This window comes from Labeo rohita, chromosome 18, assembly GCF_022985175.1.
Source record: "Labeo rohita strain BAU-BD-2019 chromosome 18, IGBB_LRoh.1.0, whole genome shotgun sequence".
Classification (NCBI taxonomy): Eukaryota; Metazoa; Chordata; class Actinopteri; order Cypriniformes; family Cyprinidae; genus Labeo; species Labeo rohita.
The window spans coordinates 131,386-146,965 of NC_066886.1; the positions used below are offsets into that span (position 1 = coordinate 131,386).

At 37.1% G+C, this 15,580-nt stretch overlaps 1 protein-coding gene across 2 annotated transcripts in view; it reads right to left on the minus strand.

Moving 5' to 3' along the window:
- LOC127181254 (thrombospondin type-1 domain-containing protein 4) overlaps positions 1 to 15,580 on the minus strand; it is a 42,031-nt gene that overhangs the window by 2,284 nt on the left and 24,167 nt on the right. For both annotated transcript variants that reach the window (XM_051135923.1, XM_051135924.1), the window contains 10 exons: positions 12,470 to 12,674; positions 9,056 to 9,231; positions 6,443 to 6,542; positions 6,067 to 6,261; positions 4,389 to 4,518; positions 3,206 to 3,410; positions 2,827 to 3,000; positions 2,579 to 2,752; positions 1,298 to 1,477; positions 1,063 to 1,207 (listed from right to left, as the gene is read on the minus strand). In XM_051135923.1, coding sequence (XP_050991880.1) covers positions 1,063 to 1,207; positions 1,298 to 1,477; positions 2,579 to 2,752; positions 2,827 to 3,000; positions 3,206 to 3,410; positions 4,389 to 4,518; positions 6,067 to 6,261; positions 6,443 to 6,542; positions 9,056 to 9,231; positions 12,470 to 12,674 — 1,684 coding nt within the window. The remainder of the gene's footprint in view (positions 1 to 1,062; positions 1,208 to 1,297; positions 1,478 to 2,578; positions 2,753 to 2,826; positions 3,001 to 3,205; positions 3,411 to 4,388; positions 4,519 to 6,066; positions 6,262 to 6,442; positions 6,543 to 9,055; positions 9,232 to 12,469; positions 12,675 to 15,580) is intronic.

A 15,580-nucleotide genomic window follows, 5' to 3' on the forward strand; every position in this document is an offset into this window, starting at 1 on the left:
ATGATGAATCTCATGAAAACATGCACACATCACCCTAAAATCATAAGACGAAGAATAAATTTTTGCATGAGGGTAATTAATCATTTTTGCAGAAATAAATTATTTGCATAAGGAAAACGAAGCCTATTATTCCATTCTGGAATTACATTTATGATAATTATGCACATTTTCATGCAATTGTCTCATTACTGCAATCTGCTTTTGTTTGTTTTGTTTATATTAATTTAGCAATTTTATGATTTATTCATATTAGTATGTGTTTATTTTGATTGTTTATAATTTATAGCTTAAAATAGTTATCATAAATATTTATGTTATTATAAATATTTACAGACAAATATTTATCATAACACTTTTCATCTGAAAATCAAATTAAACGTGCAACAAAAACATGTTTGTGTCACATGCTACCATAAAATCCTAAGAAAAATAAATAAATTAAATAAAAAATAAATTATGCTTTGCATGGGGAAAATTAGGCATATTTTTGCATTCTGGCATTATATTCCAAATAATTAAGCACATTTACAAAATGTAAAAAAAATGATTTTTATTATTTTTATTTTAAAATAATTTATATTTAGCAGTTTTTTTAGTTTTCAAATTTTAGTTTTTTCTTAATTGACATTATTCTCGATGATTATCATTTGATTCTTATTACTATAGTTGTGTTTTTTATTTAGTTATTTAAGAAAAGCAAACTTACTCTAATATAGAAGCTACAGAACAAAAATGGGATAAACTAATTATTCTGAGGTTTTTTCCTCATGATTCTCAGAACTTGCAATTCTGAGAAAAAAGTCAGATTGTGAGATAAAAAGTACATTTTTGTTTTTTTTGGCTTGGCAGAAATAAACTTTTACAGTAATATAATGTTTGTATATAAATACCAGCATGATGCATAACTACTTTGAATTTAAATAACGTCATTATTATTGATAAATACAATTTCTTTCTTTTGATTTTGGATAAATGTGACAGTATTTCCAGAGGTGCGTTTATGAAATGAGCACAGGTGAATATGCAGTGGCATGTTTACATATTAATGAGTTTGAGACTGACCAATCAGAGGCAGGCAGGGCTCGGGGTGACACTCCTCCTTGTTGTGTGGCTTCAGTGTTTCCTCGCAGCGGTCGCTGGTCGTCATGTCATCAGACAGACAGCGCACCTCTCGCACGCGGTAGCCCGTCTCGCAGGTCTTTGAGCACTGCACACCGAAGAAAAACACACACGTGAGCTGATGATGAGTTGTAAGTGTGGTTGTATTTTGAGTGTTTTGTCGGTGTGATGGTTTCACCGCGCTCCAGTCGGTGTGGAACCACTTGGCTCCGCAGGTTTTGATGAAGCAGCTCTGCTGGCTGAGGGGTTTGTCCAGAGACGAGCACTCGTACCCCGGCATTACGGCGAAACCCTCGTCAGACCTCATCAGACACACCACTGCCCTCTGCTGACTGCCAGAGCCACACTCCGCCGAACACTGACACACACACACATAACATTTTTTATATATTTTCCCAACACATTCATCTTCCTTCTTCAGTATTTATTTGGATTTTGTATTTTTGAATGATTTTACATTTACATTTTGATTACATTTTTAGTGTCTTTGTTTTTTAATTAAATATTTAGTAAGTGTTTTATTTTGATCGCTTTTGTTTTAAAATCATTCACATTAATTTTGCATTTGGACTTTTGGTGTTTTATTTAGTTTTTAATGAAAAAATTACTTGTTTTAGTTTTGCATTTTTATGATATAATTAATTTTAGTAAGTGTTTTATTTTGAATGTTTTTATTTTTAAATAATTTTACTTTACTTTTCTAATTTGACTTTTAGTTTGACTTTCAATTGATTTTTTTTAACCATATATTTTAATTTAACCTTTTACGAAAACATTTTTCATGTTTTATTTTAAAATAATTTAAATTTTGCCATTTTGTGATTTAATAAATGAATAGTATATGTTTATTTTGACTGGTATTATTTTAAAAGCACTTTTTTTTAGCATTTTTATGATATAACTGACTTTTAATAAGTGTTTATTTGTGTTTTAGTTTAAAATCATCTTAATTTTAGCATTTTTATGATTTAATAAATGTATAACATGTTTATTTTGACTGGTATTATTTTAAAAGCACTTATTTTATTTAGCATTTTTATGATTTAACTGGTTTTAGTAAGTGTTTTATTTTAAAATCATCATAATGTTAGCCTTTTTATGATTTAATAAATGTATAGTATGTGTTATTATTTTAAAAGCACTTATTTTAATTGGGCATTTTTAAAGAATTTATTTTAACAGCTTTAGTGTTAATATTATTTATACCTATTGTGGATTTTCCTTCATTTTTAGTAAGAGTTTATTTTGATTGTTTTTTATTTATTTTAAAATCATTTATTTTAATTCTACATTTTATGATTTAATGAACTTTTAGAAGGTGTTTTATTTTGATTGTTTTATTTTAAAATTATTTTAATTTTAAATAATGATCTTTGCTTAAAAATTTACGAAGCCCAGTTTAATAAACTCTGATCTATAACATCAGATGCCCCCTTAAGAAAATCCATGAGCATCGTACCTGACTCCAGGGCCCGGTGAACCACTCGGTGCGGCTCTCACAGGGGCCGTTGTTGCAGGGCTGCACCTCAGTGGGCCGTTGGGAGCCGCAGCCCTCCAGAGGAAGACTGCTGACGTGATCGCTGAGACACTGAACGCTGCGCGTCCGCACGCCCGCGCCGCAGTCCGCCGAACACTGCGTCACACAGCAAACACGTCATCACAGTGAACCCAGCGACAAACACCCGATCGGACACGAGCGGGACTCACCTGAGCGCTCCAGTCGCTGAAGAACCAGCTCTTGGTGCACGGACCCACGTCGCAGTTCTCCACGTCGCTGGGACGCAGCTTCATGTTGCACTCGTCGTCAGCCACGATATCGCCCACATTACTGACACAGTGCACCTCACGTGACCTTTGACCCACACCGCAGGGCACCGAACACTGACGACACACACAGGGAACACACAGTTAAAACTGTGTTGAAACATTAGTATTAAATATAATGGTCTGTATATATGTTTTCTGATTTGCAGTTCTCAACCCCAAGCTCCGCCCACTGCCCCCGCTGATAGGCTAGTGCTCAGAGTCCTCACGTGTGCGGCCAATCAGCGGGGAGGAGGGGCAGTGACTGACAGCTGTCACTCACGGGGCTCCATTCCGAGCGGATCTGCCACTCGCTGCAGATCTTCAGCTGGCAGGAGCTGCTGGTCTCCGGTCGCTCCAAGTGCTGACAGCGGCTGCTGTGAACGTTCAGCGTGCGGTTGGCGTACGCCTGACGACACAGGACCTGACGATGCTGCAAGCCCAAACCGCACGTCTTGCTGCACTCGGACCATTCGCCGATGTCCCAGCTGAACGCACGATAGAAATCAGAAATGTGAATTCTAACAGAACAAACCAATCAATATTTCAATACAACAAAGCCTACAAAAGCAAAAACATCCTTATTTGTGACCCCTTAAAAGCATTTATTTTAATTTAGCATTTTTATGATTTAACTGATTTTTAGCAACTGTTTTTCATGTTTTATTTTAAAATCATCTTAATTGCAGCACTTTTATGATTTAGTAAATGTACAGAATGTGTTTATTTTGACGTATTATTTCAAAAGCACTTTTTTTTAATTTAGCATTTTTATGTTTTTTATGTTTTATTTTAAAACAAATTTATTTTACAACAAAACCTACAAAAGCATCCTTTTTTGTGACCCTGGAGCACAAAACCAGTCTTAAGTAGCACGGGTATATTTGTAGCAACAGCCAAAATAAAAAACATTGTATGGGTCAAAATTATCGATTTTTCTTTTATGCCAAAAATCATTAGGATATTAAGTAAAGATCATGTTCCATGAAGATATTTTGTACATTTCCTGCCGTAAATACATCAAAACGTAATTTTTGATTAGTAATATGCATTGCTAAGAACTTTTCCCAGTATTTTGATTTTTTTGCACCCTCAGATTCCAGATTTTCAAGCCATTTATTTATTCATCTTTCAGATGATGTAGTCAAATCTCCCAGCCCTAAAACCTGCTCTGAAACCATGTTTATTGTGAAAAGCACTATACAAATACATTTGACTTGCTTCATAACCACCACTAGATGTCAGTATAAGCTCAAGACGGCTGACACACAATCATTTACTGCAGTGTTCTTCAAATCCAGTCCTGCAGAGTTTAATTCAGACCTGATCCAACTCACATTAACCTCCTTCGGGATCATTAAAATTTCATGCAGTCTGATCAGGGTTTGAGCTCTTCAGGACAGAGGATCCTGATTTATTGCAAACAAGTTTAATCAACACACATTAAAAAAGAAGCAGAGACTCACAACGCAGGGCAGGGCTGGACGTTACACGGCTCCTCTTGCGGGCTGGGTTTGGTGCTGCTGTCGCACAGACTGTTCAGTACTTGAGCGTGAGTTACACGATGAACGCAGATGAACACGGTGAACCGGCTACCTGAACATCACATACAGCAGTCAACAAACCAGCAACCAGCAAACCCTCAGGTCGTCCAAGATTAGGATGAGTTTGTTTCTTTATCAGATTTGTAGAAATGTGTCATTCCATCACTGTCTCAACAATGGAGTGAATGGGTGCCGTCAGAACGAGAGTCCAAACAGCTGATAAAAACATCACAATAATCCACAAGTAATCCACACCACTCCAGTCCATCAGTTCACATCTTGAGAAGACAAAAGAAACAAATTAAATTGTTTTTAACTAAAATACGAGTCCATAATCCACAATAACGCTTCCTCCAGTGAAAAAGTGGTCTGGTCTGAATCAGGAGAGAAATCTGCACAGATCAAGCACTGTTTACAAGCCAAAACAGCCCTAAAATGTAACACTTTTGTCTTCTCAAGATGTTAACTGATGGACTGATGTTTTTATCAGCTGTTTGGACTCTCATTCTGACGGCACCCATTCACTGCAGAGGATCCACTGGTGAGACAATGATGGAATGACAGTTAGCATTTAAGTTAGTTTTTAAATCAGATTTGTACAAATATGTCATTCCATCAATTGCTCACCAATCAATCCTCAGTGGTGAATGGGTGCCGTCAGAATAGTCCAAACAGATGATAAAAACATCACAATAATCCACAAGTAATCCACACCACTCCAGTCCATCAGTTAACGTCTTGACACGACAAAAGAAACAAATTAAGTTGTTTTTAACTAAAATAAAATCCATAATCCATAATAACACTTCCTCCAGTGAAAAAGTGGTCTGGTCTGAATCAGAGAGAAATCTGCACAGATCAAACACCATTTACAAGCCAAAACAGCTCTAAACCTTAACACTTTTGTCTTCTCAAGATGTGAACTGATGGACTGGAGTGGTGTGGATTACTTGTGGATTATTGTGATGTTTTTTATCATCTGTTTGGACTCTCATTCTGACGGCACCCATTCACTGCAGAGGGTCCAATGGTGAGACAGTGATGCAATGATGCATTTCTACAAATCTGATGAAGAAACAAACTCATCCTAATCTTGGATGAACATATTCCAGTTAGTTTTTAATCAGATTTGTACAAATGTGTCATTCCATCAATTGCTCACCAATCAATCCTCAGCAGTGAATGGGTGCCGTCAGAATATGAGTCCAAACAGCTGATATAATAACACTTCCTCCAGTGTAAAAGTCCATCTCCTGTTGTCTCTCACATCAAAATCCAGCCACATATTTGTTTAGAGCTGTTTTGGCTTGTAAACAGTGTTTGATCTGTGCAGATTTCTCTCTTGATTCAGATCAGACCACTTTTTTCACTGGATGAAGCGGACTGGAGTGGTGTGGATTACTTGTGATGTTTTTATCAGCTGTTTGGACTCTCATTTTGACGGCACCCATTCACTGCAGAGGATCCATTGGTGAGACAGTGATGGAATCACACATTTCTACAAATCTGATAAAGAAACAAACTCATCCTAATCTTGGATGATCTGAGGATGAGCACATTCTCATTTTTGGGTGAGCTATTTGTTTTTGTAAATGAACACCTCGTCCACAGGAGGCGCTGCAGTCTGTGGTGCCGCTGAGTTTCCAGTTATATTCTCTGGTTCTGGTTGAAGGTGGAGCTGCAGGAAGCTTATTATCCGGTACGGGAGGAGGATATCTGACTCCTGAACTCTCATGATCCTCCGGGGTCGACTGTCCGCTTGCATCAGAACCAGCCTGACCGTTCACAGCGTTCACTGTGGAGTGACGCAAGATACACTGAACAGAATGCCATTTTGTTTCACAAGAACATTGCAAAGACAGAGCTCTAATATAAAGGGAACACACATTTTCCAAGTGTGTTGGATTGCATGACATAAATCAAATCTCATTCCACATCCCTTTTAAAAAAATTGATCTTAATATATATTGACTAACCATCCAGCTGGTTCTCTTTAGGACGTGGGGCGTCTACAGCATTCTCTGATGGCATGATGAACTCATAATGAACGCCTGGATTGGGCTGCTGGTAGATCATCTGAGGACAGACAAACACACAGATGAGACATCAGCGATGATCAGATCTTATTAGGAGTTCGAGTGTGTAGCACTGAAACCTTATTGTAATTGTTTGAATGGTCACGGATGAACGATTTCCACATAAAACTGATTGTGCCAAACCGTAAGTCGTAGAGACTTGAAACTTGGAGGGATGCTAGTACTCACACCACCTACAACATCACCAAGGCTCGCCCAAATCGGCCTGACGGGGGCGCTACAGCGATCAAAAATAAAAAAAAATTTTGTGTATTTCAAATTTTTTTGCAAAACCTACTTTTGCGAGCTAGTTCTAGGTTTTCACCTGATCTGAACCAAACTAGTGCAGAAAGATTCTCTGGAGAGTGAATATCAATAATTATCAAAAAAAAGTTGAACTTTCAACTCACTGTAGCAAAGGGACGCCAAAACGTTTTAGTAAAATGCCTATAACTCCTGAACGGAATGAGATATCTTTGCAAAACTTGGCACACTTATGTTAGAGCTCAATCTGAGGTCACAGGAAAAAAATGTGGAGAATGGCCACTTGGTGGCGCTATAAGAGGGAAAAAACTTAAAAATGGCTATAACTAGGCAACCGTTTGTTCTATCAACATGAAAATCAATGTGCACTGCCTTTGTCCAAAGCGCCACAAGTGTCTACAAGGACATTAGTGTATCTCAAAAAAGCTTCCTTTGAGCACCTATTAGACAAGGTTAACAGAGGCTGATCAGAACAAAACTCAGTGGACCTGTTTGACTCGCAGCCCCAAAGGTCTGTAAGAAATCTGAAAGAAATCGGCCACTGGGGGGCGGTACTGCATTTTTTGATGGCGTATTCAATATCTTTTTTCTAAAAGATATATTTTTGAGGGCAATATTCATATGGTATTATAGACCTCTTCATTCTGAACACCTTTATATCAGGAACCACTGCTGTCAAATCATTTTTTAAATGATTGAGAAGATGTGAAAAACCTGCCTTTGCGAACTAGTCAGGTTTTTTGCTCAGTCTGGAAAAACACAGCAGTGCAATTCTCTGGACTCTCTAGGTCAATAATTACCAAAAACATGTTGAAATGTAATCTTTGGCAAGCTATAATGGGGTCCTTTAGAAAAGGGGCCTTTCCAAATATCCCGAAAAGCCTATAAAGCCTAAACCAAAACTCAAAGCTTCACAAAACCTGCTGAGCACATGCAGCAGGTGATTCTAAACAAGCATGCAAAATTTCAGGCAGATCGGACCACAGCTGGTGCTATAAAAGTCATAAATGTTATAAAAACATTGTATTTCTATGGTAAATCACCTGAATTTGACAAAAATGCTTTTTAATAATTGATTTAGGTGGTTACAGGCTTGCTAAACAATATGTAATGTCTTTTTCCTAAAGTGCTTGAACCCCGGTAATCGCTGCTTGCAGCTATATTTATTATGATGCAAATTACAAAAATATTAAAATATAACATTATATTAAATATTCAGTATTATGTTCAATAATATAACATACCTACTAAATTAACAAATATACACTATCGCTTAAAAATTTGGGATCAGTGAGACTTGTATTGAGACTTATAACACAGCAAAATGTTATTACAACATAAAATAACATTTTTTATTTTAATATTCTTTAAAATGTAATTTATTCCTGTGATGCAAAGCTGAATTTTCATCAGCCGTTACTCCAGTCTTAAGTGTCACATGATCCTTCAGAAATCATTCTAATATGCTGATTTATTATTAGAATGATCAATGTTGGAAACAGTTGTGCTGACAAATATTTTTATGGAACCTGTGATGCTCTTTTTCAGGATTCTTTGATCAATAAAAGGTTCAAAAATACAGGATTTATTTAAAATAGAAAAGTTTTCTAACAGTATACACTACTGCTCAGAAGTGTGGGGTCAGTACATTTTTATTCCTTCTTTTTTTGAAAGAAATTAATACTTTTATTCACCAAAGATGTGTTAAATTAATAAAAAGCGATAGCATAGATTTACACTGTTAGATTTTGAATAAATGCTGTTCTTTTTAACTTATTCATCAAAGAATCCTGAAAAAATTACATATAAACATTGATAATTCTAATAATAAATCAGTATATTAGAATGATTTCTGAAGGATCACGTGACACTGAAGACTGGAGTAATGATGCTGAAAATTCAGCTGCGCATCACAGAAATAAATTATATGTTAAAGAATATTAAAATAAAAACCATAATTTTTTTATTGTAATAACATTTTGCAATATTACATTTTTTTCTGTATTTTTGATCAAATAAATGCAGCCTTGATGAGCAGAAGAGACTTCTTTAAAAAACATTACAAGTCCTACTGATCGCAAATTTTGAGCTGTAATGTACATTCAATAATGACCCAATAATAACAATAGTATGAATAATAACAACAATTACATAGTTATATTAATATTTCAGTATAATGTTGCAATAGCATAATATTGACTAAAAGTGAAAGTGCAAACGACAGACATCCAGTGTTGAGGTGTCACTCACATACACATCCAGGATTTCATTGGTCGGCCCCTCGGCCAGGAAGGATTCTCCTGCGGTGCTGCTGATCTCATTGGGCCGTCGGTACGTGAACATCGTTCCCACTCCCTCATACATTCCTGGACGGTCAATGGCCCAGTTTCCATTAATAATGGATCGTCCAGACCGGCTGAGCAGGGCTGCACACACACACACACACACACACACACACACAGTAGCTGCTCAGAGTTATGACCGGATTGTTGCTGACAGGGAAGTTCAGCAGTTAACGGTGCTTCTGACAGTCGCTGACACGCACATAAAACTCGAAGCGCGCGCTGAATAACGCACGCAGCTCACGCTCGGTGACCTCGGGCCATCGCACGGCTCATCTTTGCTCTCTGAGCGTTTACACGGGATGTTTATTGAATCCTGTGGCTCATAAATCAGCAGAAGGAAAATCCGGACACTGTGAGAAAAGAATTTTCCGTCCTCCGCTGAGCTTGTCATTGAATTAAGCCACGGTTCGCCCCGCAGCACTGACATCCGATTCTCCACAGGGCAACCCGTGTTCAGCTACTGGAAACAAGCAGCGAAAGCGTCACACTGTTAAATTAGAAACGCTGAGCTGGAGGCCGAACGATGGGGAGCGTGTTTATCTGCGCAGCCGCAGGCGCAGGAAGGAGGCCGTGAAACCGCCGAGCGGCAGCGTGACGCTCGTTACAGCAGCGACTATAAAAACTCATTCAGTCTTGGTCTTTAACTAACAAACCAGCACTTACAGAGACTGAAATACACGTTAGGATGTTTTCCATTGTAACTGCACAGATCTGATGTGTTTTACAAGCGCATGATGGTTAGGAGCCGGTTCTGAAATAGCCGCGTCAGCCGCAGCTCACAGATACAATTTGACTTTTTAAGACACAGTTGGAGCCACAGAATCACATTTACTATACTGCAATCACGCAAGATTTCAGCTGGAAATAAGGCCGTTCATACTGAGAATGATTACTATAACAATGATGACATTCAAATGACAGGGGAATTACATTATTGGAATCACTGGCAGAGTGTTTATTTTTTCCAGTTGATTAAAAAAAACATTGACAGCCAATCAGAATCCATCTGACCTTAAAAGGCTCAAGCATTTAAAGCAGCAGGCGATGAAACTGCAGTTTGTGCGCAGAATAAACAAAGTTATGGTCTGTTGGTTCGGATACTAATATTGGTCCAAAGTTGGAAACATCTTTTCCAAAACTTTTGTATGCATGCAAATTGTACAATATCCCTAGTCATTGTGCAGTTCTCATATTGTATTTTTGGAAATCTTTTGGAATATTTGTCCTCTCCACAAATTTGTCACTACCAAATATTTTAATAATTTAATTAGAAGGGTTATACTGACTTCTTAAGCTTTTATTTCAAAAGTAATTTATGAGATTTGTTGTATTTTGAATCCAATTTTTCTTTGTAAAAGGCGAAAAGTTGATCATACTGATTTCAAAGTTAAGGATTCACTAGTTTTTAATATATTGATCATAACATCTGAAGTTGATAATTCAGTATATTTTATTTTTGACAAAACATCCCATGTTTTGGTAGTGACCACGTCACATTACAGAATTTTAACTCACATACTAAAACATACAAAAATACAAAAAAAAAAATGGCATAACTACAAAAATGTTCTTTATTTCCCCCGAATATGTGGATTATGTGTTCCCTTTTAACTGAACTGCAGAAAAAAGGTGTTTGGTAGTGACGTTCCTTAAAGTTACACACATTTTTCAGACTTTTGAACACATTTACCACAAATTGATGAGACCTGTCTACTCACATCCTTGTAGCTCTGAGAGGGAGTGAGCAGGAATATTTCCTGATCATAAATGTAACGGGTTTAGTTAAAATCAGTCCTACAGCCAATGGACTAAAACATACACTGGTTTGGTCGTGACGTGAAAAATGCGGGGCACATAAAATACATATTTTTTAGAACTTTACTTTTTAAAAGAATCAAAAAGCTAGTTTTAAAAACAACAACGGAAAAAAATACAAAAATAATTTTAAAGTCCACTTCCAGAACAAAAATTTACATATAGTTTACTCACCCCCTTGTCATCCAAGATGTTCATGTCTTTCTTTCTTCAGTCAATAAGAAATTATGTTTATCTTTCTCTCCATATAGTGGACTTCAGTGGTGCCCCAAGTTTGAACTTCCAAAATGTAGTTTAAATGCAGCTGTAAAGGACTCTAAACGATCCCAGCCGAGGGATGAAGAAGGGTCTTATCTAGCGAAACGATCTGTTACTTTCAAAACAGTTGACAATTTATATACTTTTTAACCTCAAACGCTCGTCTTGTCTAAGTCTGCATGTACTATGTTTTTTGCCGGTTCAATATGGTCAATACAGTTAGGGTTTGTCAAAAAACTCCCATCTTGTTTTCTTCCCCAACTTCAAAATCATCCTACATTGCTGCAGAAGAACTGACCCAGTGTTTACAAAGTCAACATGCAGTACAAATCAAATGTCCTTTACAAAAAAAAGTAAAACAGCGATGTAGGACGATTTTGAAGTTGAAGAAGAAAACAAGACTACACAGACTACACACGTGCATCACAGAGACGAGACATGACGAGTGTTTGAGGTTAAAAACTATATAAATTGTTTAAAAAAAATGACTGATCATTTCACTAGATAAGACCCTTCTTTCTCAGCTGGGATCATTTGAAGCTGCATTTAAACTGCATTTGGGAAGTTCATACTCGGGGCGCAAGTCCACTATATGGAGAAAATTCCTGAAATGTTTTCCTCAAGAAACATCATTTCTTATTGACTGAAGAAAGAAAGAAATGAACATCTTGGATGACAAGGGTAAATTATCTGTAAATTTTTTTTTTAATATAATTTTCACAAGTTCAAATTTGCACACTAAGTCTGAAATTTTCACACCTTAAAATATAAATACGACCTCATGTTGTGTCAGTCACGTTTACACACTGCCTCTAAAACTTTCGTCTGTCATAAAAAAAATTTCAAAAAACGGATCAGGTTCGATTTTCTGCGACGGCAGGACAGCCTAACTGAAAGCACCCACTAAATGATGATTTTAAATGCATTAAGCTTACTAATATTTTAAATATTTTTGTGGGTTTTACTAGATATTGAAGGATCTTAATAAACACCTAAGATTTAAATACTTAAATGCTTTTTAAATGTGTTTTTTGGTTGTGGGACAGCAGTTTACACCAGTTCTGTAGAATAGCCCATAGTCAATTGTATTGCAGTTATTGTTATAGTTACTGTTAAAGTTCTTACTAAAGTTATTGTTAACATTATCATTCTTGGTCTGGGCGCTAATATAGTTATTTGTTATCATTATAGTTATTGTTACAGTTATTACAGTTACGGTTCTTGCTGTGATCAGCTCTTTACTCACCCAGGTAGTTCCTGCTCTTCACCATCTCGGTGACGTTGATCTTGGTGGCTCCTGGCGGGATCTCCACGATCTTGTGATAGCCCACTTTGGACAGGCTGTGCTGAAACAGGCCGGAGACGAGCTTACACCCGCTGTTGTCCCCGCCGCACACACCACACTTATCAGGAACCTTCCCAGAACCCAAGAAATCGTCACAGCCGGCGCTCTGAAACACACACACACACACGGTCGGTGAACTCTAAGGAACACACACACACACGACCTCTGTCACACTGAGGTCAGAAGAATCTCTTGTCACATGATCCGTTTATCTGGCTAATGGTTTGGACAGCTTGATCTCCACTACACACTGTACGCTGACGGAAACCACCATTAATCAGACGTCAGCGCTGGACACGGGAATATATTTCTCTTTTCAGCGCTTCATAAATCCAGCCCAGACTGTAAAACCAAAGGTTTAGGGAACAGGTGCAGAAATACGGGAGTGAAAAGACAGAAAGACAGGGAGAAATCCAAAATGAGGAAATGATGGAGAAAAAGAGTCTGGAGCCAGTGAGCCTGTGGGAGGTACAGCCACAAACACCCATAATCCCTTACTGAAGTCAGAGCCAGCGGTCACTCAGCATCTGACCTTCTGTCAAACCACGTCCAGATCTCCAGAACAACGGCCGTCCCGTCCAGAGCGCAGCAGTACCGATTCACAATCACTGAACTCACACACAAACGCTGGAGCGCACAGTGGAGACGAAGGAAGGTTTGTCAGCAGGGTTGCCAGGTCTGCGAAACAAAACCAACCCAATCGTGTATTATTCTGCTGTTATCCGCTCTATCGAAATTGTGTTCTGTGGAGAACCCCATATCCAAAATAAAAATTTCCTTATAAATTACTCTCCCCCATGTAATCCAAGATGTTCATGCCTTTCTTTTTAAAAGAAATTAAGTTTTTGAGGACAACATTTCAGGATTTTTCTCCATATCGTGGAGTTTCAGTGCAGCTGCAGTGCACAATCCCAGCTGAGGAAGAAGGCTCTTATCTGCCAAAAACAATTGGTTATTTTCTAAAGAAAATGACAATTTATATACTTTTGACCTCAAATGCTCGTCTTGTCTAGCTCTGTGATGTGCATGCATATTCTGTGCACTCCAGTTCAATACAGTTACAGCTGGGGTGCTCAACCCTGATCAAACACACCTGAACCAACTAATTAGGATCTGAAGGAGCACTTGATAATTACAGACAGGTGTGTTTGATCAGGTTTGGAACTTAAATCTGCAGGAAGGTCGATCTCCAGGAACAGGGTTGTGCACCCCTGAGTTAGGGAATGTCGGAAAACTCCCATCTCATTTTTTAAAAATTAAAATGTGTAGTGTGAAAATGACCGATCGTTTTGCTAGAAAAGACCCTTATTCCTCAGATGGGATTGTTTAGAGCCCATTGAAACTGCATTTTTAACCTTCCATCCGGTGAGCACCGTTAAAGTCCACCATATGGAGAAAAATCCAGGAATGTTTTCCTCAAATAAACTTAATTTCTTTGCGACTGAAGAAAGAAAGACATGAACATCTTGGATGACATGGGGTAAGTAAATTTTTAGGAATTTTTTATTCTGAAAGAGTAATCCTTTCAGCCGCGGAAACAGCGTAAAAGTAGCCCAACTCCGCAGTAAATCTGTGGACTTGGCAACCCTGTTTGTTGAAAAAAATATCAAAATTAGACAGATTAAAAAAAATGATGAAACTTTCTAATAATAACTTCAAAATCATCCTACACTGCTGCAGAAGTACCAACCCAGTGTTTACAAGGTGAACATACAAGGAGGCTCAAACACCCTGTACAAAAAAAGATAAAACAGTGATGCAGGATGATTTTGAAGTTGAAGGAGAAAATGAGATGGGAGTTTTTCGATATACGCTGTATTGATCCGGATAACACAGAGTACACATGTGCATCGCAGAGCTAGACAAGACGAGCATTTGAGGCTAAAAAGTATATAAATATGATTTTTTTTTTTTAAAGAAAATTACCAATCGTTTCACTAGAAAAGACACTTATTCCTCCGCTGGGACAGCTGAGAGCCTTTTGAAGCTGCATTTAAACTGCATTTTTAAAGTCCACTATATGGAGAAAAATGCTGTAATGTTTTCCTTAAAAAAAAATGTATTTCTTTGTGACTGAAGAAAGAATAGAAATTAATATCTTGGATGACATGGGGGTGAGTAAATTATCAGGAATTTTTTATTTTGAAAGTGGTGTAATACTTTAACCCATGGCAACAGTGTAAAAGTAGCCCAATTCCGCAGTAAATCTATGGACTTGGCAACCCTGTTTGTTGAAAAATGAAAAAAAAAAAAAAAAAAGAACTATGAAACCCTCTAACAAGGCAGTTTTTTGGTCCAAAATCCAAATCTTGGTAATGACTTTTTAAAGATTTATTTTTTTGGCCATTTTTGCCTTTATTAAGACAGGACAGATCAGTAGTGACAGGAAGCAAAGTGGGAGAGAGAGAGATGGGGGTGGGATCGGGAAAGGTCCTCGGGTCGGGATTTGAACACAGGACACCCGAAGCAACTGACAACCAACCAGAATCCATCTGACCAACAACTTCAGCATTTAAAGTGGCAGATGACAAAATGAATGGAATATACTTGCTGTTACAGTTATATCGTTATAGTTATCATTACATTTATTGATTTAGTTATCATTATAGTTAATATAGTTATTCTTCGAATTATTGAAATATCTTTAATTATTGTTACAGTTACCATTATAGTCATTTAAGTTATTATATTTATTGTTTTAGTTATCGTTATAGTTATTGCAATAACATGTCTATATTGTTTGACTAAAATCCTTTCAGACACAAAATACAACTGATGGTAATGATTTTCAAACTATAAAAATAATGACACACACTGTAAAAAATTCTTTCAAAACGTTTTCAACTTAATATAATTTTTAGTTTAGTCAACTTGAAATTTTAAGTTGCTTAATGTTAATTTAAGTGACAACCGGAATATTTTAGTTGACTAAACTAAAAAAATTTAAGTCAGTGGGCTAACAAATTATTTTAGTTGAAACAACTAATTTTTTTTTTTACATTGCAGAGGAAC